At 49.5% G+C, this 24315-nt stretch overlaps 1 protein-coding gene across 1 annotated transcript in view; it reads right to left on the bottom strand.

Moving 5' to 3' along the window:
• Nucleotides 1–24315, bottom strand: part of RABL6 (RAB, member RAS oncogene family like 6) — a 412427-nt gene that overhangs the window by 146878 nt on the left and 241234 nt on the right. The window contains exon 9 of the mRNA XM_030206942.1: nt 9830–10188. Within this exon, the coding sequence (XP_030062802.1) occupies nt 9830–10188 (359 nt within the window). The remainder of the gene's footprint in view (nt 1–9829; nt 10189–24315) is intronic.

Below are 24315 nucleotides of genomic sequence, written 5' to 3'. Positions count from 1 at the left end.
TCGTTCAAAGCGGCTGCAGAGAAAGGCAAAGAGGTCGATGCAGGCGTCGACGTCAGAACCTGTTCCGGGCGAGGAGGCTGTTCCGGGCTGTCCAGAGTGGAGCGCATCGACACCTCCTGAACAGAGGGTGAGCGGTCCTCTCGGTGCCGATGCCTGCTGGGTGCCGACTCCCTCGGCGACCCAGAGCTCTCGGTGCCGACGCGGGGAGGCGACCGGTGTCGATGCTTCTTCGATTTCTTCCGAAGCATGTCACCGGAGCTCCCCGGCACCGACGAGGACGTAGAATCCAGCCATCGCTTCCTCGGGGCAGAGGCCGAAGGAGGTCGGTCTCGGGGGGGCTGTACCGCAGGAGCCCTCAGGGTAGGAGGAGACCCACCCGAAGGCTCACCGCCACCAGCAGGGGAATGGACAGCCCTCACCTGCACTCCTGACGATGCACCACCGTCCGACGACATCAGCAGACGAGGTCCCGGTACCACCGACGTCGATGCAGTCGCCCGATACCTTGGCGCCGATGCAGAGGCCCGATGCCTCGATGCACTCGATGCAGTGGCGGCCGAGGAAGATGGTCTGGACGCTGACGACGTCGATGCACTCGAAGATCCCGGTGCCGATGCCGACGAAGAGCCCGAGAACAACACGTTCCACTGGGCTAATCTCGCTACCTGAGTCCGCCTTTGAAGCAGGGAACACAGACTACAGTTCTGAGGGCGGTGCTCGGCCCCCAGACACTGAAGACACGACGAGTGTCGATCAGTGAGCGAGATTATCCGGGCGCACTGGGTGCACTTCTTGAAGCCGCTGGAAGGCTTCGATGTCATGGGCGGAAAAATCACGCCGGCGAAGTCAAAATCCGAAATGACGGAAAAAGAGCACCAAAAATTTTAAGGGAGAAAATCTCGACCGAGGCCGAAAAGAGGCCTACCCCGACGACGAAAGAAAACTTATCGGGGCAAAAAGCTGGAAGTACGGGAAGGGGTTGACACGAAACCCGGGGGGGGGGGGGGGGGGGGGGGTTCCAGAGCACTTCCCGACACTTTTAAGACTTTTCCGAAGAAAAAACACGTCAAAAATAAATTTGGACGCGCGAGGTCGACTTTCCGGGGCTCGACACGGCGAAACACGACCGTACCGAGTGCGGACAAAAGAAGACTGGCCGGCTCGAGCCGGTTTCGGGCGGGAAGACGGCCGCGCATGCGCGGTGCGCGCGAGGACTAGCAAAGGACTTTGCTAGAGAAGTTTCCGATTGGAGGGGCTGCCGTGGACGTCACCCATCAGTGAGAACAAGCAGCCTGCTTGTCCTCGGAGAATAAGCAGTTACACTGCAACTTAACTACTAATCACAAAGAATGAAACTTGACATGTGGGAAAAAAAATAAAAACAGTAAAAAGACACACCAAGTTTGAAAATGGGCAAAACTGGACCAGGGGTGCCAGAAAAATAACCTCTTCCTCCCCCACCCTGCCCTTAAAATATGATCCACTTTTATGGTAGAAGGAATTCAGCTTCTGTAGTTTAGAAACTATCAGTTAGGGAATCCTTTCTTTCAAACTGCCTCTCCCTGTTCTCTACTCTCCCAAACTCCCCATATTCCCCCAACTGCGAAAACCTACCCCTGCATCCACACCATTACCCAACTGCCCCCCACCAATATCTGCCCCACCACCCAACAAATGCAGAACACTAGGGATGGAATGTCATTTATGATTGTACATTCCTCATAAAGAATGAGCACTGTGTGTAAAGACAAACGCATGCATGAAAGAACGATCATAGATGCTCGCACTGTCGGGAAAGAAGTGTGCACTCTAAGAAAAGTGTGTCCTCCTTTGCAAAGAGTGAACACTCTTAACAATACTTGTTCCAGAATGAAACAAAACCTGGGGACAACCATGAAAATTTTTTGGGTGTCCACCCCTACAGAGCACACACAACAGATATACACAAGCACAGGATTTACAATCCCTAGCTGCTGTTCTGCATATTTTACAATTATTTATAGATCACTAGTAAAAAAGCCCCGTTTCTGATGCAAATGAAACGGGGGCTAGCAATGTTTTCTTCTGTGTGCATGTGGGAGTGTGTGTGTCCCTGCCCTCTCTCCCCTCCCCCCTCTGAGTCCTTCAGTAAAAAAGCCCTGTTTCTGATGCAAATGAAACGGGGGGGGGGGGGGGGGGGGGGCTAGCAAGGTTTTCTTCTGTGTGCATGTGGGAGTGTGTGTGTCCCTGCCCTCTGGCCTCTCTCCCCTCCCCCCTCTGAGTCCTTCACTGTTACAGAGCCAGCGATTTGATTTCGTGCTCTGCTGTTTTCCTTCACTGACTGCTTGTGTTACAGAGAGAGCGGGGCAGACACTCATAGGGAAACCGGATATCTCGCCCCCTTCACACTTCCGGCTGGAGGCTTCATAGAACGTTGGTGTTGCCTTTTATATAGAGAGATCATAAAACACTACAACTCATGAAGCACTGTGGTTCCTTCAGCACCCACTTAGATAAACAGAATACCAAACAGATATCAAATTTGTTAAAAAGCCCTCCCCAGTCACCCCCCTTCCTTTGTTCAGTGTATCAATATTAATATAATTTTAGAAGCACCTAATGCAGGATAGCAGAGTAAAAGAGAAGTATGCATCCAGCTTCTTCTACATAAGCATGCAACTATGGAATGCACTACCAAACGTTATAAAAACAATCCACGACCTAACAAACTTCTGAAAATCACTAAAAACCAACCTGTTCAAAAAGGCATACCCATAGGCGCCCCGTATAAGAGGCTTGGGGAGGCTAAGCCTCCCCAGCCCGCCACTGCCCCACCCCCCGCCGTACCTTTAAATATTACAGTTTTGCTGGCGTCGCGGGCAGCCGGCATTGAAGACATCGGCAGGCTTACGCCGGTTCCAGCAGCCTTCCCTTCCCTCGTTGCAAGTCGGATGATGGCTCCGCCCTCTTCTGACGTATTTCCTGTATCTACGAGGGCGGAGCCATCATCCAACTTGCAACGAGGGAAGGGAAGGCTGCGGCGTAAGCCTGCCGATGTCTTCAATGCCGGCTGCCCGCGACTCCAGCAAAACTATCATATTTAAAGGTACGGCAGGAAGGAAACAGGGCAGACGGGAGAGGAGGGTTGCTGCACATGGTGGAAGAAGGGGAGAGGAGGGCTGCTGGATGGAGGGAAGGGGAGAGGAGGGTTGCTGGACATGGTGGAAGAAGGGGAGAGGAGGGTTGCTGGATGGAGGGAAGGGGAGAGGAGGGTTGCTGGACATAAGTACATAAGTACATAAGTAGTGCCATACTGGGAAAGACCAAAGGTCCATCTAGCCCAGCATCCTGTCACCGACAGTGGCCAATCCAGGTCAAGGGCACCTGGCACGCTCCCCAAACGTAAAAACATTCCAGACAAGTTATACCTAAAAATGAGGAATTTTTCCAGTCCATTTAATAGCGGTCTATGGACTTGTCCTTTAGGAATCTATCTAACCCCTTTTTAAACTCCGTCAAGCTAACCGCCCGTACCACGTTCTCCGGCAATGAATTCCAGAGTCTAATTACACGTTGGGTGAAAAAAAATTTTCTCCGATTCGTTTTAAATTTACCACACTGTAGCTTCAACTCATGCCCTCTAGTCCTAGTATTTTTGGATAGCGTGAACAGTCGCTTCACATCCACCCGATCCATTCCACTCATTATTTTATACACTTCTATCATATCTCCCCTCAGCCGTCTCTTCTCCAAGCTGAAAAGCCCTAGCCTTCTCAGCCTCTCTTCATAGGAAAGTCGTCCCATCCCCACTATCATTTTCGTCGCCCTTCGCTGTACCTTTTCCAATTCTACTATATCTTTTTTGAGATACGGAGACCAGTACTGAACACAATACTCCAGGTGCGGTCGCACCATGGAGCGATACAACGGCATTATAACATCCGCACACCTGGACTCCATACCCTTCTTAATAACACCCAACATTCTATTCGCTTTCCTAGCCGCAGCAGCATGGTGGAAGAAGGGGAGAGGAGGGTGCTGGATGGAGGGAAGGGGAGAGGAGGGTTGCTGGACATGGTGGAAGAAGGGGAGAGGAGGGTTGCTGGATGGAGGGAAGGGGAGAGGAGGGTTGCTGGACATGGTGGAAGAAGGGGAGAGGAGGGTTGCTGGATGGAGGGAAGGGGAGAGGAGGGTTGCTGGACATGGTGGAAGAAGGGGAGAGGAGAGGGCAGGGGAGAGGAGGGTTGCTGGATGGAGGGAAGGGGAGAGGAGGTTTGCTGGACATGGTGGAAGAAGGGGAGAGGGCAGGGGAGAGGAGAGTTGCTGGACATGGGTGGATGGAGGGGAGGGTAGGGGGGAGAGGAGGGTTGCTGGACATGGAGGGGGAGGGAGGAGTGAGGAAGGAGATGAGATTACAGAAAAGGAAGAGAGTAGAAAAACTGCACATGGATGAAGAAAATAGGCAAAAGCTGGATCCACTGGACAGTCAAGTTTGCGGAGGACCCAGCTTTTACTTACGGATGTAGGACAAGAAATGAAGAAGAAAGGCGGAAAGTAAACAAATAAATGGAAAGGAAGCCCTGGAAACGGAGTTAAGAGGACAGATAGCAGCAGAATCGGATACTGGGCCAGCACAATCAGAAAAACAAAGTCACCAGACAACAAATGTAGAAAAGATCATTTTATTTTCATTATAGTGTTTGGAATATGTCCACTTTGAGAATTAGGTGTTCAACATTAAAAGTTTATTTACTTATTTATGACATTTTATCCCACATTAAACATGAATTAGGATGTTTTGTGGCTCTACATGAGAATTGTGATATTACGATCCCTTATTTCAATATTGTTGATGGTCTGCATTTTCCGTATGGGTGGTATATTGGTGTATTAGGTTCTGCCCAGTGTAATATTTATGGTACAGTAAGGTTCAGAGTGTGTTTTTGCACAAAGTTGTGCATAGTGTTTTGCAGTTGAGCGATTGTGGTTAGTATATGCTTTGAGCAACCACTTTATTCTTTGACATATGATACATAGCTAATATCTTAATAAAAGGTATTAATTGTGACATTTATTTTTTTTTTCTGTGTGTGATCAGACAATTATGGATTTAAGCTCCACCCCTGGCCCCACCCCTAACCCCGCCCCCTTTAGCCTCCCCAAACAGTTGGGCCACCGACCGCCTATAGGCATACCACAATAATCCATCCTAAATACCAGACAACAAAACTTGTACCAGAACTGGACAAAACTGAACTCTCTATACCTGACTGCTTCATTTACTTTGTCACTAATGAACTTTAACGCAATACCACTTTATTTCTCATTCCGGAAATGAACTCTCTATACTTGACTGCTTAATTTACACTGTCACTTGTGAACTTTATGCAATACCACATTGTATTTCTCATTTCGGAAATGGCGATCGCCATTACGGCATAATGTAAGCCACATTGAGCCTGCAAATAGGTGGGAAAATGTGGGATACAAATGCAACAAATAATAACTTGCATAACTGGTGCAAATACCTGTGGCAGAGATATTGGCTCTGATAACCAAAGGAGAGACGGGAACCTGCTTGTTTGCTGAGAAAGACCTGCACTACATAAGACACAGACAGCTGAGATAGCGTCTGGGGAGATTCTGCTCCGGTCTCATCTGAAGCCGTCATCAGGACAGCGTGGTAAGATCACAGTGATATATTTCCTAGTCTGGGGTTAGGCAGTGGTTTTATCTAAGTACGACTGGTTTATGTCAGCTCTTGGTCAGGGACAGCTGCTAATGTGTATTTTGCATAAGATGTGATAAGTTTTCATAATCATTAGGATATTATTTGTACTGTTCTAATCATTACTGTACGTAGTCTCAGGATAATCAGAGTGTAGTTAGACAATATATTTTGTTAGTGTGCATATCAGTAAGAGATATTATATTGCATATAAGCTATTGCAGAGTGTTTCTATTTTTCTACCTGTAATAAATAACAATAATTATCATCTGTGACGTGGCTTTGGTTCTTTGGCGGAGAACAAAACACTGGCAGGGTGCCAGCAACAAGGTTCCTTTATAATATTTCCCCTAGGCTGAGCGGGAACCTTGTAATAAGTATTATCAGGGAATAATTATTGTCCTCATTACTTATTTTCATCCTACAGTCCACCTGTCTGAAGTGCACTGCGTCCACTAAAACTGTTCCAGGGACCTACATGTGCTGTCATAGACCCGAGTATGACATCTGAGCCTGGCAAGTAATATTTTTAATAATGCTTTTTGAAGGTGGGAGGGGGTTAGTGACCGCTGGGGGAGTAAGGGGAGGTCATCCCCGATTCCCTCCAGTGGTCATCTGGTCATTTTGTGCTTTATTCATAATAAAAACAGGTCCGGGTGAAAACGTCCAAGTTGTACCCATGGACATCTCTGCTTTTTTCGATTATGGGTCAAAGACGTCCAAGTCTTAGGAACGCCCAAGTCCTGCCTTCGCCACACCTCCGATACGCCCCCTTGAAATTTGTAAGTCCTTGCGAAGGACTTCAGTTAGAGATGTCCAAAATCAGGTTTCAATTATACTGATTTGGACATTTCTGAGAGATGGACGTCCAAGTGCCGATTTATGTCACTTTTTGGACGTCCATCTCTTTCGAAAATGTGCCTAATAGAGAACTAGTTAAGATTAATTAACTATTAAAAGCAGACTTCTTTACTCAGACCTTTGCTCATTCGTTACATTGTCCTCCTTTGTTTTGCATGGTACAGACTGGGTCATTCTATTGTGTATATTATTGATGCTTATGTTTATGCTACTTTAAGTTTTGTATGTATATTGTATGATGATATTCTAATTGAAGCATTGCATTTCCTGTTATTTTTATATACTTCAATAGTACAATTTAATGCTGTAGAACTTGTACATTGCTTTGAGCCTTTTGTCAGGTGAGTACATTTTAATAAATTGTAATATTCTTAAGAAATGAATTCTTAAGAGAAAGAAAAGTGTGAGCCATGGCATGATAGCATGTTTCCATAACTTGGGCATTTGGGATAATGGCATTTATTATACAGATATACTTTCAATTATAAAAACCCTTTTGTATATAGCCTTTGGTTTGCTTCATGAGGGCTGCAGTGACTATTTACAGTAATAGGACCAAACACATGCTATCCGCATTAATAGTGTTCTGCTAATGCATGAGTCTAGTTCTGCCAAGCTCCTCGTTATCAGAGTAGTGGAGCACACTTTCTCTATTCTGACAATGCATTTAATCCTGATCAACAGCATCTACCAGTATTTTCACTATTGCAACTCTGCAAAAAGACTGCTATCTATGCTTATATTAAAAACAGAATATGGAAATAAACAAGCATAAACTATGTTTAAGGCCATTAAAAGTAATTTTTATTTCCAAAAAGCTCCATTTGAATCCAGGATTCCAGGAATTAAAAAGCTTGTATTCTGAATATTGCATATATGTTCTCATCTATTCTTTGCTACCCCTACAAACTTCATATACCTGGGGGCACATAGGCTCCAGAAAGATTTCAGCCAGAGTGGATTACCTAGTACTATTAATGACTGAAGCACAGAGCATAACAGAATTGAGAATTTATTCACAAAATCACTTGTTTCTCCTTCTTAACACATTCTCCTCTCAATCTTCAGATCTATGCCTTGGGGCTCCCACAGAGAACAGCTTTGTTTCCAGTCTGTGCATGCAAGTTAGATTGTGGCATTGGTTTCCTGAATGAGGAGGAAATTTCTGAGCTGTAAGTAGCTCAATGACTTGGGAGCAGAGTCTGAAAATGCAGATGAAAACCACCTTGCTTTGTCATCGTCAGGCTCTGGTGAGGTACCTCAACTCTTCCCCCTTCCCCAAATGCTAACACACCATTCAGGGTCAGGCACTGCCATTTTTCAAGATGGGGTATGGAGGCAGAGGCAAATGGGCATCACTCTCGCCTCCCAACTAAGGCCACTGGGGTCATTCTTGGGGTCAGGAGGTGGGGGCCCATTTGAGACAGCAGGAATGTTGTAGAGTCATGGGTGGGGGCCCATGGGCCACCAGGGACATTGGTAGGGTTGAGAGGTCGAAGGTGCCCACCTCAGCCATAAATGTAGTGTTTTGTGGCTCAGGGAGGGAGGAGGAGGAGGGGGGAGGAGGAAGGGGAGAAGTAAAATAATCAGGCATTTGGTCTGTGTTTTACCTCCCTTCCTGTCAGTGCATGAACCAAAGAGACATCTACTCACGATGCAGCAAATGACTGCATCTTACTGCTGCAGTGTGCATTTTTTTTTTTTCTTGACCATGCACACTTTTCAACACAGTGATAATCTGAATGCCAATAGTTAATGCATCAGGAATAAAACTATTTTTTAGCATGTGTTAGAGCGCTGTATGCTGAAGCTTAACACAGCCTTCTAACACACAGCTTTCTTCATTGAGACCTCTGTCCTAAACATCACAGAAAGACATTGTTTAACTGCCACATCCATGGACAAAGGAAATGGGAACCACAAGTCCTAGATTGTGATGGGATTAAAGCCTAAAGTCACTAGTGAGTGTGAGCCCTCTTCCCTGTAACATTTGTATCATTTCCATGCCCTACTACATTCTGGGACTTACGGTCCTGCTTCTTGTTAGATACGGGCTTTCACTACTCACCTTTCCAAATCTGAGCTCAAGTTACATTCAGACACAGTAGGTATTTCCCTGCCCCAGAGGGCTTACAAAGCAGATTTGTATCTGAGGCAACAGAGGATGAAGTGACTCATCTAAGGACAGAAGAAGCATCCAGGAAAAAGCAGGATTTGAACCCTGGCCAGCCTTCCTGTTTCTTAGCCCACAGCTCTAACCACCAGCCTACTCCTCCACTCTTCCTTTGTAGAAGCCCAAGAAAAAGACCATAAATCCCAGAATACAGCAAGATTAATGTTCAAAATCTATACTTGTCTGGTCCTCTGTCCATTGCAACTATAGACTCGTACTTGCAAATTCTTTAAGAGAAACTGGAATTATCATAGTCCACAAACACAACAGGGTAAGATCAGGCCTGGCTCTGCTTGCCTCTGAGGACATGGAGACAATCTGTCCACCTTATCTTAAACTAAGGGCCTAAACCACTTAGAAATTACAAGAAATAGAACTTGTCCTCCCTTTTCCCTGTCTCATAGGTTCAGCCCTTTAACCAATGTGAAGTGCTACAAGTGTTGCCTGCCTCTAACTTTTCTTCCCAGTGGATTTCAGAGTGTTCTGTACTAACCAAGTCAGCCACTCCCAATGTGGTCCTGTTTTGGTTCCACCTAGGCCAGCTGCTGATCCAGTCAGCCTCTCATCCATCTCTCTCTCATGCCGTCTCCCCTCTCCCATCCTCCTTGTCCTTTATTTTTTCCTGCACCTCCTTTCTCTCTTCCCGTGCAGGTGAAAAAGTAATGGCGGATGACTTGTTCACCCTGGACCTCTTCCACTTCCTGCAGTTCATGTGTGAAGGGCACAAGAATGGTGTTTCTATACATGAAGTGACAGATCACTTCACATCTAGATCGTGACAGATCACAATCAGGGCACAGACTTCTATGGTCATGGCTGGACAGATTCAGCTTCAGTAACTGGAGAACAAGGCCAGTGCCGGGCAGACTTCTATAGTCTGTACCCTGAAAATGGCAAGGACAAATCAAGATTTAGTAGGTAAAGTATATCTTATACTATGAGCTTATCATGTTGGGCAGATGGATGGACAGTATAGTGACTACATTTTATTCAATAGGTCATTATCTGCCGTCATCTACTATGTAACTGACAGATTTAAATTGAAAACACACACACACAAACACAAAACCCATAAACATCCTTGGTACCTGGTTTAGGAGGGGGCGTCTCTGGAGCAGAAGAACCAAAAAGTCGTGAGATAATGCTGCGCTTCTGCTGAGGAGCTGCGACGGGAAGCGGTGGTGAGGACGCTGGTACAGGTGATACAAGCAAAGGGGGTACTTCTACTGTAGGACCTGGTGATATAGAGGGCGGAGACAAAGGGCTTGCTGCTATGCCATCTGTGATTTGTTGAGGAGGTTGCTGAGGTGTCCCAGGACTGGAACTCTCAGTTGATGCAGAGCTAGGAGGAATGATGGGGGACTGGGAGCCTGAGGAAGGGCTCTGTTCATTGCTTGCTACTGGGGAAGCATGTCCTCGACTACGACATTCCATCATTTCAAGGAAGCTGTAGGGCATAAACACATTTTTAGAACCAAAAATAGCAGAACACAAGAGTCTCCTGTTTGTAAATTTGTCATACTATAAATCACGTGGTCAGTTTTCAAATAACTGCTTAGTCCTTTAAGTCAAGCCTATAAATTTAGACATGTCATTCATTTTTCTTAATTAGATATCTAAATTGGCACAGACTCTGAGTAATAGGGTACTTCAGCACCTAAGTTTTCTTTCCTGTCCTATCTCTGGACTTGTAGCTGCCTACTAGAGAATGACACGAGGACAAAGTTTGTGCCCATCCCTGCCCTGTCCCTGCATGTTCTGTTTCCATCCCCGCGGGCCCCCCGTCCCTGCCCCATCCCCGCAGGTTCTGCCCGTCCCAATCCTGTGGGCTCTGTCCTCATCTGCAGAAGCCTCGAACAATTATGATTTTATATTTAAATCTTTTTATTAAAGTATAAAAAGGAACAATATGCCTTGCAACTGTTTATAAATCACAAGTAGAAAACAATAATAACGAGCAACTATAATAACCCCACCACCACCCTCTATCCTTCCAACCCCAACAACAGCTGACTTCTACTACCCCAAGGAATCCTAATCCACCCTGTTAAAATGTCCAGGGGTACAAAATACAACCCATTCTGTATGCCCTAGAGGGGAGAAATATGCCCTATGAAGCACTGTTATGATTTTTTAATCTGTGGATGAACAATAAGTCATCAACACCCTCAGGATTCAGTCTAGCTCTCCTGTCTTCCACAGTCCTTCCTGCAATAGATGTCTTCTCAGAAGATGTGCTCATAGTAGGAATGTACAGGATTCCCCATGCAAATTTTGCTAGTTGTGGCCAAAATGTTTGCTTGTTTTTCCAAAAAAAAAATCAAAATACCATCATCTGCATCACTCAAACAACAGTCCTGTTCATTAACAGACTTCAAAGTAGAAAATGTCATGGGGACAAAGTCTGTACTTGTCCACATGGGCTCTGTCCGCATCCCTGTGTCATTCTCTATTGCCTACTTTTTAAGCCCCTATATTTAAGTACATTATTTTTCAAAGGGGCTAATTTAGGTGCAAAATTCTCAAATGCAGATCTTGAACTAATTGAAAACAGCCCTTAAAGATCTATGCCTTGGAATCTGACCTGACAAATCAAGGTCCAAATGAATTTAGAGCATCTTTCTCTCCCCCCCTCTCAGTTTCCCTATTTCTTTTAGTTTGTAAACTGCCTAGATGTAATTTGCAATGGGCAGTGTAGTAAACCCTTAATAAACTTGAAACTTATATGGGAAAATTAGGTTCTTACCTTGGTAATTTTCTTTCCTTTAGTCATAGCAGATGAAGCCATTACGTATGGGTTGTGTCCATCAACCAGCAGGGGGAGATAGAGAGCACTCAACTTTTCACAGTGCCTCATGGCCAGCCAGCTCCACTGCCTCTTCAGTACTTGAAGCTTCCAAAGCAGTATGGCAAGCCGCAATGGGAATAACATGAACTTTCCTCACAGCGAACGATGGCCCCTTAACAAGGGCATGAACTCAAAAGGAGGGAATGAACACAACCTCCTGGAGGGAATAAACTTGTCCTCCAAAACATAAACTGGAGGGAATGGACTAATCCTCCTATAAGTGAACATAAATCCTGAAGACTGATTTCCAACTTTCTCCCAAGGAAGGAACTTCAGGAAACAAGAACAGAACCTGAAACAGATTCACAGCATACAGACAATCATACAGGGAGGGCTCATGGCTAAATCTGCTATGACTAAAGGAAAGAAAATTACCAAGGTAAGAACCTAATTTTCCATTCCTTGTCATCAAGCAGATGAAGCCATTACATATGGGATATAACAAAGCAATCCCTATATAGGATGGGAACAGGTCACACCACGCGCTAGCACTAGTGCTCCAAAATGCGCATCCCTCCTAGCAGCCACATCCAGCCTGTAATGTCGGGCAAAAGAGAGCTTAGAAACCCATGTTGCTGCACTGCATATCTCTTGACGAGAGAGTGCTCCAGTTTCAACCCAAGAGGAAGAAATCGCTCTGGTAGAATGCGCCTTAAAGGCTACAGGCGGAGACCGGCCGGCAAGCAGATAAGCTGAAAAGATAGTTTCTTTGAGCCAGTGGGCAATAGTGGCATTAGACGCTGGAGACCCTCTGCGAGGACCTGATAGCAAAACAAACAGATGATCATAGATACTGAAAGAGATAGTAACTCGCAGATACTGCAGCAGAGTCCTGCGCACATCCAAAAGGTGCAACTGCTCAAAAGATTCTGGAAACTCCTCCTTATCAAAGGAGGGCAGGAAAATAGGCTGGTTTAGGTGAAACGCTGAAACCACCTTAGGCATGAAGGAAGGCGCAGTCCGAACCGTGACCCCGGACTCTGAGAATTGCAAAAACGGGTCTCTACAGGACAGCGCCTGGAGCTCTGACACCCGTCTCGCCGAAGTAATGGCCAGAAGAAAAACGGCCTTTAGTGTCAAATCTTTCTCCAATGCTCACCGAAGCGGATCAAAAGGAGAAGCCTGCAGGGCCTTCAAAACTAGCCCCAGGTTCCAAGCTGGACAGGGTGCTCGCACGGAAGGCCGGAGTCGAAGCACCCCACTAAGAAACTGTGCCACATCTGGATGAGCAGCTAAAGACACGCCTTCAACCTTACCACGAAGGGAGGCCAACGCTGCCACTTGCACCCGCAGGGAATTATAGGCCAAGCCTATTTGTACACTATCCTTCAAAAAGTCCAGAATCAGCGAGACAGGAGCCCGCATGGGTGTGATCGCTTTTGAAGCACATCACACTTCAAACTGGCGCCAAATCCTGGCATAAGCCATGGAAGTGGAACGCTTGCGGGCCTGCAGGAGAGTGGAAATGACTGTGTTTGAATAGCCTTTGTCCCTCAATTGCGTCCTCTCAATCGCCATGCCATAAGACCAAAGCGGCAGGCGTCCTCCATGGCTACCGTGCCCTGTGACAACAGGTTCGGTACCAGAGGTAAAGGAAGGGGAGCCTCCACTAGCATCTGTCGGAGGTCCGCATACCAAGGCCTCCTGGGCCAATCCAGGGCGATGAGGACCACTTCTCCTGGGTGCAGCCGAATCTGCAGGAGTACTCGCCCTATCAAGGGCCAAGGAGGGAACACATATAGTAGGCCCGGAGGCCAGGGCTGAGTCAAGGCATCCAACCTTGCCGAGCGAAGATCTCTCCGTCTGCTGAAGAAGCACGGGACTTTGGCATTTGAACTTGTCGCCGTAAGATCCATCACGGGCTTGCCCCATTTGGCACATATCTGCAGGAATACTTCGTCTGCTAGTTCCCATTCTGCTGGATCGATCTGATGCCTGCTTAGATAATCGGCTTGCATGTTGCTCTGACCTGCAATGTGAGCTGCTGACAGAAACTGAAGATGCAGCTCGGCCCAGTGACAAATCTGTTCGGCCTGCGGCGGCCAGTGCTCTGCACTGAGTGCCGCCTTGTCGATTTATGTAGGCCACTGCTGTCGTGTTGTCCGACATCACTCTGACAGCCAATCCTTCCAGGGTCACTTGAAAGGCCAGAAGCACCTGAAACACCGCTTTCAACTCCAGGCGGTTGATGGACCACTCCGACTCCTCGGGTGTCCATAGACCCTGGGCATGCTTCCCCTTGCAATGTGCGCCCCAGCCCTTCAGGCTGGCATCTGTCACTACTAGACCCAATCGGGGAGCACCAGCGGCATTCCTCGCCGCAGCATGTTGTCTGAGAGCCACCACTCCATGCTGAGTCGGGCCGCAGGGAGCCAAGAAAGTCTGCATTGATAATCCTGAGAAACTGGAGACCATCTTTGAAGTAGGGAATACTGTAGAGGTCTCAGGTGCGCTCTCGCCCAGGGCACCACTTCCAATGTGGCTGTCATCGATCCCAGCAGCTGGACAATGTCCCAAGCTCGCGGGCGGGGCATCCTCAGGAGCAGATGGACCTGATTCTGAAGCTTGCACCGCCTTTGCTCGGGTAGGTATACATAGCCCGAGTCTGTGTCGAACCTGGCCCCCAAATATTCTAGAGATTGAGGGGGGGTCAGGTGACTTTTGGCCATATTGATGACCCAGCCTAGAGATTGAAGTACTGAGACCACTCTGGCTGTAGCTTGATAGCTCTCTGTTACAGAGTCTGCTCTGATAAGCCAGTCGTCTAGGTACGGGTGAACCCTGATACCTTATCGCCTGAGCAAAGCAGCTACTACCACCATTACCTTCGAAAAGGTTCGGGGAGCTGTGGCGAGGCCAAAAGGCAAGGCCCGGAACTGTAAATGTTTTCCCAATGCCGCAAACCTCAGAAACTTCTGGTGCGGGGGCCAAATTGGTATGTGCAAGTAAGCTTCTTTCAGGTCTAGAGACGTGAGAAACTCTCCTGGCTGTACCGCAGCAATGACGGAGCGCAGGGTTTCCATGTGGAAATGCCGCACTCTCAGGGACTTGTTTAATTCTTTTAAGTCCAGAATAGGGCGAAAAGACCCACCTTTTCGTGGCACCACAAAGTAGATGGAGTATCGGCCGTAGCCGTGTTCGGCGGGAGGTACTGGGGACACGGCCCCTAACTGAATCAGACCTAGCAAAGGCTCCTCTACCGCCGCCCGTTTGGCGGCAGAACCGCATCGGAACTCCACAAACACGTCTCTTACTGGGGCGTTGAAATCTATTCTGTAGCCATCTCTGATCAGGTCCAGAACCCACTGATCTGAGGAAATATTGGCCCACTCCACGGCAAAGAGGGAAAGACGTCCTCCGATGACAGGAAGCGAGGAGGGGGCCAGCGCACCATCATTGAGAGGGTCGCCCCTGAACTCCAGGCCTAGGGCTGGTGGCTGCGGAATGCTTGTCCAAGGGAAAGGAGTTCCTCTGCTGAAAAATGGGCACGAGAAGTGAACCCAGCAGAACGCCCCGGGCGGTACCTTCTAGCCTCACGGAAGCGAGGTCTATAAGAGGAGTGGACTGCCTGGCCCTTGGAGGAAGGCCTCGGCCTATCTTCGGGCAAGTGCTGGGGTTTGGGATCTCCCAGGCCTTTAACAATTTTTTTCCCAACTCCTCACCAAATAGGAGAAGGCCTAGAAAGGGCAACTTCAGCAACCTTTGCTTAGAGGCCATGTCCGCTGCCCAATGTCGTAGCCAAATAAGACGGCGAGCTGCCACTGCTACTGCCATTTGTTTAGCCGAAGCTCTGACAATATCATAAAGGGCATCAGCCAAAAAGGACAAGGCCGACTCCAGCCGCGGAGGCACATCCGAGAAGGGCTCCGCTCCATCTCCGGGCTGTTCCACTGCCTGTTGCAACCACGCTAGGCAGGCTCTAGCAGCATAACAACTGCATGCAGACGCCCGAACAGTAAGACCTGCAATTTCAAAGGACCGTTTAAGTGCTGCTTCCTGCCTACGGTCTTGTATATCCTTCAGGGCAACTCCTACTTCCACAGGGAGGGTAGTTCTCTTTGTCACTGCAGTGACTAGGGCATCTACTTTAGGCATTGCAAAGCGAGCCAAATGCTCCTTACGCAAAGGGTATAATTGCCCCATAGCCCTGGAAACTTTCAAAGGTCCCTCGGGGTCAGCCCACTGCGCGGAAATAAGCTCTTGGATGGAGTCATGCAAAGGAAAGGCTCGAGCAGGCTTTTTGGTACTAGCCATCCTATGATTCACAGAGGAGGCCGTGCCACTGTCAGGCTCTTCAATAGAAAGGACCTGTAGGGCATCTGAAATAAGCGCTGGCAGCTCATCACGGTGGAAAATCCTCAACGTGGAGGGATCATCCAGATCCTGTGGTAATTCTGCACCTGACTATGGCTCCTCAGACCACGAAGGCCTGCCAAAACTCTCCGAATCTTCACAGCCCGACCACTGGGGGAGAAAAGGAGGTGCACCACAATCTGAAGGGGAATTAGCCCTTCTACGCTTTTCTTTATGCCAATTATCAGGGAAAATAGCCTCAGCGGGCAGTCCCAGGCCAGAATCCACCGCGGGGGGGGGGGGGGGGGGGGGGGGGGGGGGGGGGGGGGACAATAGAAGGGGCCTCAGACGACCCTTGAGGAAGAGCTCTTTTCAGCATGTATGCTTTATGCAATAATAACACAAAATCAGGGGAGAAAACTCGCCCTGGGCACCCAGATCCCGTCCGGGGCTAGCCGCTCCATGAATAGTCTCAATTTGAGGTTCCCCCCCCCCCCCCCCCGGGCTCAGGGCTCTCCGTCTCTACGGAGGACGCGCCATGCGGAGAATTCAAAATGGCGTCCGCTGCCAGCTCTGAGCGAGAAGAATCATCGCTCGCAATGCTCGGGCCGGCTCTTACACCTGTACAGCACGATTTACAGAGCCCCGCTATTGATTTGCGCTTGCCACACCGGGAACAGCGCTTTACATTCTCTGCAGCCATCGCCAAAAACGGCGGGAAAATTCAAAATGGCGGTTTCGTGCCAAAAACGCCCCGATCGCGGGCCCACCCCGGAGGAGTTAGAAAACACTCTTACCTCACAGGACCGAGTATCACAGCTCCGGTCCCATAGAAGAATCAAAGGAAAACCTCTGTTCCATTTTTTTTTTTTTTTTTTAAACGCTGTGAGGAAAGCAGAGGTAATAAGAACTCCAGAGGCTCAGATGAGTGGGAAAGGCAGGGAAAGGCGAACCAATTTGCCTGCATCCACTGAGTGGGAAAGGACAGGGAAAAGCAAGCTAATATGTCCACATCCACGGGGGCATGGGTAAGGCAGGGAAAGGGCTAACCTATGTGCCTTCAAAGTGAAGCTGCTATAGCCTCTAACACCCCGGCTAACAACTGGTAAGCCAGGAGCCACCCCCAGGCAGATTTTTGATGGAGCTCGAAGAAGCTGCAGCCACCCTGCTTGGGAAGATAGAGAATACTGAAGAGGCAGTGGAGCTGGCTGGCCATGAGGCACTGTGAAAAGTTGAGTGCTCTCTATCTCCTCATGCTGGTTGATGGACACAACCCATACGTAATGGCTTCATCTGCTTGATGACAAGGAAACTGAGGATTTGAGATACAAAATTATTTTTATTTAATCACCCAAAAACTGCTGGAAGGAAAGTGATTCAAAAGCTGTATTACATAAAAATGGGAAAATTAGGTTCTTACCGTGATAATTTTCTTTCCTTTAGTCATAGCAGATGCAGCCATTACAGATGGGTTGTGTCCATCAACCAGCAGAGGGAGATAGAGAGCACACTTTTTTCAGTGCCTCATACCAGCTTGCTCCACTGCCTCTCCTTCAGTAATTGAAGCTTCCAAAGCAGTATAGCAAACCGCAATGGGAATAACATGAGCTTTCCTCACAGCGAACGATGGCCCTACAACAAAGGGCATTAACTCAGAATGGAGGGAATGAAACATCCTCCCGGAGGGCATAAACTCATCCTCCACTGAGACATAACTGGAGGGAATAAACTCATCCTCCAAAACATGAAACTGGAGGGAATTAAGTCATCCTCCTTTAATTGAACAAGAATCCTGAAGACTGTTTTCCGACTTTCTCCCAAGGACGGAATCTCCAGGAAACATGAACAGAACCTGAAACAGATTTACAGCAGATAGCAATCAGACAGGGAGGGATCATGGCTGCATCTGCTATGACTAAAGGAAAGAAAATTATCACGGTAAAAACCTAATTTTCCGTTCCTTGACATCAAGCAGATGCAGCCATTACAGATGGGATGTATCAAAGCAATCCCTAGATAGGACGGGAACAAGCCACACCACGCGCCAGCACTTGCGCTCCAAAATGTGCGTCCCTCCTGGCAGCCACATCCAGCCTGTAAAGTCGGGCAAAAGAGAGCTTAGAAGCCCATGTTGCTGCACTACAAATCTCTTGAAGAGAGAGTGCTCCAGTTTCAGCCCAAGAAGAGGAAATTCCTCTAGTGGAATGCGCCTTAAAGGCATGAGGCGGAGGCCGGCCGGCAAGTAAATAAGCTGAAAAGATACATTCTTTAAGCCAGCGGGCAACAGTGGCTTTAGACGCTGGAGACCCTCTGCGAGGCCCTGATAGCAAAACAAACAGATGATCAGAGGTCCTGAAAGAGTTAGTAACTCGCAGATACTGCAGCAGAGTCCTGCGCACGTCCAACAGGTGCAATTGCCCAAAAGAGTCTGGAAACTCCTCCTCTACAAAGGAGGGCAAGAAAATAGGTTGGTTTAGGTGAAACGCTGAAACCACCTTAGGCAAGAAGGAAGGCACGGTCCGAACCGTGACCCCGGACTCCGAAAACTGCAGAAAAGGGTCTCTACAGGACAGCGCCTGGAGCTCTGACACCCGTCTCACCGAAGTAATGGCCACTAAAAAGACGGCCTTCAGTGTCAAATCTTTCTCTGAAGCACGCCGAAGCGGTTCAAAGGGAGCACCCTGAAGGGCTTTCAGCACTAGCCCCAAGTTCCACGCTGGACAAGGTGCACGCACGGGAGGACGGAGCCGAAGCACCTCTCTAAGAAACCGTGCCACATCTGGATGAGCAGCTAAAGACACGCCTTCAACCTTGCCACACAGGGAGGCCAACGCTGCCACTTGCACCCGCAGGGAATTATAGGCCAAGCCTTTTTGTACACCATCCTGCAAAAAGTCCAGAATCGGCGAGACAGGAGCACGCAGGGGTGTGATCTCTTTAGAAGCACATCACACTTCAAACTGGCGCCAAATCCTGGCATAAGCCACGGAAGTGGAACGCTTGCGGGCTTACAGGAGAGTGGTAATTACTTTATTGGAATAGCCTTTGTCTCTCAATTGCGCCCTCTCAATCGCCAGGACATAAGACCAAATCGGCCGGCGTCCTCCATGGTCACCGGACCTTGTGACAACAGGTGCGGAACCAGAGGTAACTGAAGGGGATTCTCTACGTGCATCTGTCGGAGGTCCGCATACCAAGGCCTCCTGGGCCAATCCGGGGCGACGAGAACCACTTCTCCTGGATGCAGCCGAATCCGCAGGAGCACTCGCCCTATCAAGGGCCACGGAGGGAACACATACAGTAGGCCCGGAAACCAGGGTTGAGCCAAGGCATCCAACCCGCCGAGCGAGGATCTCTCCGTCTGCTGAAGAAGCACGGGACTTTAGCATTGGTGCTTGTCGCCATTAGATCCATCACGGGCTTGCCCCACTTGGCACATATCTGCAGGAACACTTCGTCTGCAAATTCCCACTCCGCTGGATCGATCTGATGCCTGCTTAGATAATCGGCTTGCACGTTGCTCTGACCTGCAATGTGAGCTGCCGACAGAAACTGTAGATGCAGCTCGGCCCAGTGGCAAATTGTTCGGCCTCCGCGGCTAGCTCTGCACTGAGTGCCGCCTTGTCGATTTATGTAGGCCACTGCTGTCGTGTTGTCCGACATCACTCTGACAGCCAATCCTTCCAGGGTCACTTGAAAGGCTAGAAGCGCCTGAAACACCGCTTTCAACTCTAGGCGGTTGATGGACCACTCCGACTCCTCGGGTGTCCATAGACCCTGGGCATGCTTCCCCTTGCAATGTGCGCCCCAGCCTTTCAGGCTGGCATGTCACCACTAGGCACCAATCGGGGAGCGCCAGCGGCATTCCTCGCCGCAGCATGCTGTCTGAGAGCCACCAATCCATGCTGAATCGGGCCGCAGGGAGCCAAGAGAGTCTGCATTGATAATCCTGAGATACTGGAGACCATCTTTGGAGTAGAGCATACTGTAGAGGTCTCAGGTGCGCTCTCGCCCAGGGCACCAGTTCCATGGTGGCCGTCATCGATCCAAGCAGCTGGACAATGTCCCAAGCTCGCGGGCGGGGCATCCTCAGGAGCAGACGGACCTGATTCTGAAGCTTGCACCGCCTTTGCTCGGGTAGGTACACATACCCAGAAGCTGTGTTGAACCTGGCCCCCAAATATTCTAGAAACTGCGAGGTCAGGTGACTTTTGGCCAAATTGACGACCCAGCCCAGAGATTGAAGTACTGAGACACTCTGGCTGTGACATGCTGACTCTCTGCTGCAGAGTTTGCTCGAATGAGCCAGTCGTCCAGGTACGGGTGAACCCGAATACCCTCTCGCCTTAGAAAGGCAGCTACTACCACCATAACCTTCAAAAAGGTGCGGGGAGCTGTGGCGAGGCCAAAAGGCAAGGCCCGGTACTGGAAATGCTTTCCTATCACCGCAAACCTCAGAAACCTCTGGTGCGGGGGCCAAATTGGAATGTGCAAGTAAGCTTCTTTCAGGTCTAGAGACGTGAGAAACTCTCCTGGCTGTACCGCCGCAATGACAGAGCGCAGGGTTTCCATGTGAAAATGCCGCACTCTCAGGGACTTGTTTAATTCTTTTAAGTCCAGAATAGGGCGAAAAGACCCTCCTTTTCGCGACACCACAAAGTAGATGGAGTAGCGGCCGCAGCCGTGTTCGGCGGGAGGTACCGGGGACACGGCCCCTATCTGAATCAGACCTTGCAAAGTCTCCTCTACCACCGCCCGTTTGGTGGCAGAACCGCATCGGGACTCCACAAACACGTCTCTTACAGGGGCGTGGAATTCTATTCTGTAACCGTCTCTGATCAGGTCCAAGACCCACTGATTTGAGGAAATGTTGGCCCACTCCTCGGCAAAGAGGGAAAGACGTCCTCCGATGACAGGACTCGAGGAGAGGGCCGGCGCACCATCATTGAGAGGGTCGCCCCTGAACTCCGGGCCTTGAGCCAGCGGCTGCGGAATGTTTGTCTGAGCGAAAGGAGTTCCTCTGCTGAAAACGGGCACAAGAAGTGAACCCAGCAGAACGCCCCGGGCGGTACCTTCGAGCTTCACGGAAGAGAGGTCTGTAAGAGGAGTGGACCGCCGCATCCTTAGAGGAAGGCCGAGGCCTATCTTCGGGCAAGCGCTGGGGTTTAGCCTCACCCAGGCCCTTCACAATTTTCTCCAGCTCCTCACCAAACAGAAGAAGGCCTTGAAAGGGCAACTTCACCAACCTTTGCTTAGAGGCCATGTCCGCCGCCCAATGCTGCAGCCAAAGAAGACGGCGAGCCGCCACTGCTCTGACAATATCATAAAGGGCGTCAGCAAGAAAGGACAAGGCCAACTCCATTTGCGGAGCCACATCTGAAAAGGGCTCTGCTCCATCACTGGGCTGTTCCACTGCCTGTTGCAACCAAGCCAGGCAGGCTCTAGCAGCATAACAACTGCATGCAGACGCCCGAATAGTGAGACCTGCAAGTTCAAATGACCGTTTAAGTGCTGATTCCAGTCTACGGTCTTGAATATCCTTCAGGGCAACACCTCCTTCAACATGGAGGCTAGTTCTCTTTGTCACAGCTGTGACTAGTGCATCCACTTTAGGCATAGCAAAGCGAGCCATATGCTCCTCACTCAGAGGGTATAATTGCCCCATAGCCCTGGAAACTTTCAACGGTCCCTCGGGGTCAGCTCATTGAGCCAAAATAAGCTCTTGGATGGAGTCATGCAAAGGAAAGGCTCGAGTAGACTTTTTGGTACTAGCCATCCTAGGATTCACAGAGGAGGATGAGCCACTGTCAGGGTCCTCAATAGAGAGAGTCTGCAGGGTATCAGAAATAAGCGCTGGCAGCTCATTACAGTGGAAAATCCTCACCGCGGAGGGTTCGTCTAGATCCTGAGTCACTTCTGCACCAGACTCTGGCTCCTCAGACCATGAAGGCCTGCCAGAGTCCTCCGAATCCTCACAGCCCGACCATGGGTGGGGGGGGGGGGGGGAATGGAGGTGCAGCACTCTCTGAAGGGGAATGAGCCCTTTTGCGCTTCATATTCTGACAATTATCAGGGAATAACGCCTCAGAAGGCATACCCAGGCTAGAATCCACCGGGGGGGGGGGGGGGGGGGGGGCATTAGAAGAGGCTTTTTGGGAGAGCTCTTTTAAGCATGTATGCTTTATGCATTAATAAGACAAAATCAGGGGAGAAAAACTCACCCTGGGCACCCGGATCTCTGCCGAGGTTAGTAGCTCTCATATCAGCCTCACTCTGAGGCCTACCCCTGGGCTCAGGACTCTCCGTCTCAGCGGAGGTCGCGCCATGTGGTAAATTCAAAATGGCATCCGCTGCCAGCTCAGAGCGCGAAGAATCGTCGCTCGCCATGCTCGGGCCGGCTCTAACGTCTGTACAGCACGATTTACAGAGCGCCGCTGCTGATCTGCGCTTGCCACACTTGGAAAGTGAATGATACATACCTGTAGCAGGTGTTCTCCGAGGACAGCAGGCTGATTGTTCTCACGACTGGGTTGACGTCCACGGCAGCCCCCACCAACCGGAATAAAACTTCGCGGGCGGTCCGGCACGCAGGGCACGCCCACCGCGCATGTGCGGCCGTCTTCCCGCCCGTGCGCGACCGTTCCCGCTCAGTTGAATGACAAGCAAAAATGATGAAACGCAACTCCAAAGGGGAGGACGGAGGGTAGGTGAGAACAATCAGCCTACTGTCCTCGGAGAACACCTGCTACAGGTATGTATCATTCACTTTCTCCGAGGACAAGCAGGCTGCTTGTTCTCACGACTGGGGTATCCCTAGCTCTCAGGCTCACTCAAAACAAGAACCCAGGTCAATTTAACCTTGCAACGGCGAGGGTACAACAGAAATTGACCTACGAAGAACAACTAACTGAGAGTGCAGCCTGACCAGAATAAATTCGGGTCCTGGAGGGTGGAGTTGGATTTACACCCCAAACAGATTCTGCAGCACCGACTGCCCGAACCGACTGTCGCGTCGGGTATCCTGCTGGAGGCAGTAATGTGATGTGAATGTGTGGACAGATGACCACGTCGCAGCCTTGCAAATCTCTTCAATAGTGGCTGACTTCAAGTGAGCCACCGACGCTGCCATAGCTCTGACACTGTGAGCCGTGACATGGCCCTCCAGATTCAGCCCAGCCTGGGCATAAGTGAAGGAAATGCAATCTGCTGGCCAATTGGAGATGGTGCGTTTCCCGACAGCGACCCCTATCCTGTTAGGGTCGAAAGAAACAAACAATTGGGCGGACTGTCTGTGGGGCTGTGTCCGCTCCAAGTAGAAGGCCAATGCTCTCTTGCAGTCCAATGTGTGCAACTGACGTTCAGCAGGGCGGGTATGCTGTCTGGGAAAGAATGTTGGCAAGACAATTGACTGGTTAAGATGGAACTCCGACACCACCTTCGGCAGGAACTTTGGGTGAGTGCGAAGCACTACTCTGTTGTGATGAAATTTGGTATACGGAGCATGAGCTACCAGGGCTTGAAGCTCACTGACCCTACGAGCTGAAGTAACTGCCACCAAGAAAATGACCTTCCAGGTCAAGTACTCCAGATGGCAGGTATTCAGTGGCTCAAAAGAAGGTTTCATCAGCTGGGTGAGGACGACGTTGAGATCCCATGACACTGCAGGAGGCTTGATAGGGGGCTTTGACAAAAGCAGGCCTCTCAAGAATCGAACGACTAAAGGCTCTCCAGAGATGGCTTTACCTTCCACACGATAATGGTAAGCACTAATCGCACTAAGGTGGTTCCTTACTGAGTTGGTCTTGAGGCCAGACTCTGATAAGTGCAAAAGGTATTCAAGCTGGTTCTGTGCAGGGCAAGAACGAGGTTCTAGTGCCTTGCTCTCACACCAAACGACAAACCTCCTCCACTTGAAAAAGTAACTCTTTTTAGTGGAATCCTTCCTAGAGGCAAGCAAGACACGGGAGACACCCTCAGACAGACCAAACGCAGCGAAGTCTACGCCCTCAACATCCAGGCCGTGAGAGCCAGAGACTGAAGGTTGGGGTGCAGCAACGCCCCGTCGTTCTGCGAAATGAGAGTCGGAAAACACTCCAATCTCCACAGTTCTTCAGAGGACAACTCCAGAAGAAGAGGGAACCAGATCTGACGGGGCCAAAAGGGCGCGATCAGAATCATGGTGCCGCGGTCTTGCTTGAGCTTCAGTAAGGTCTTCCCCACCAAAGGTATGGGAGGATAAGCATACAGGAGGCCGGTCCCCAAATGAAGGAGAAAGGCATCCGACGCTAGCCTGCCGTGTGTCTGAAGTCTGGAACAGAACAGAGGTAGCTTGTGGTTGGTCTGAGAGGCGAAAAGGTCCACCGAGGGGGTGCCACACTCTCGGAAGATCTTGCGTACCACTCTGGAATGGATCGACCACTCGTGCGGTTGCAT

This window comes from Microcaecilia unicolor, chromosome 6 (genome assembly GCF_901765095.1).
Source record: "Microcaecilia unicolor chromosome 6, aMicUni1.1, whole genome shotgun sequence".
NCBI lineage: Eukaryota > Metazoa > Chordata > Amphibia > Gymnophiona > Siphonopidae > Microcaecilia > Microcaecilia unicolor.
This window is presented reverse-complemented; position numbering and strand designations above follow the sequence as displayed.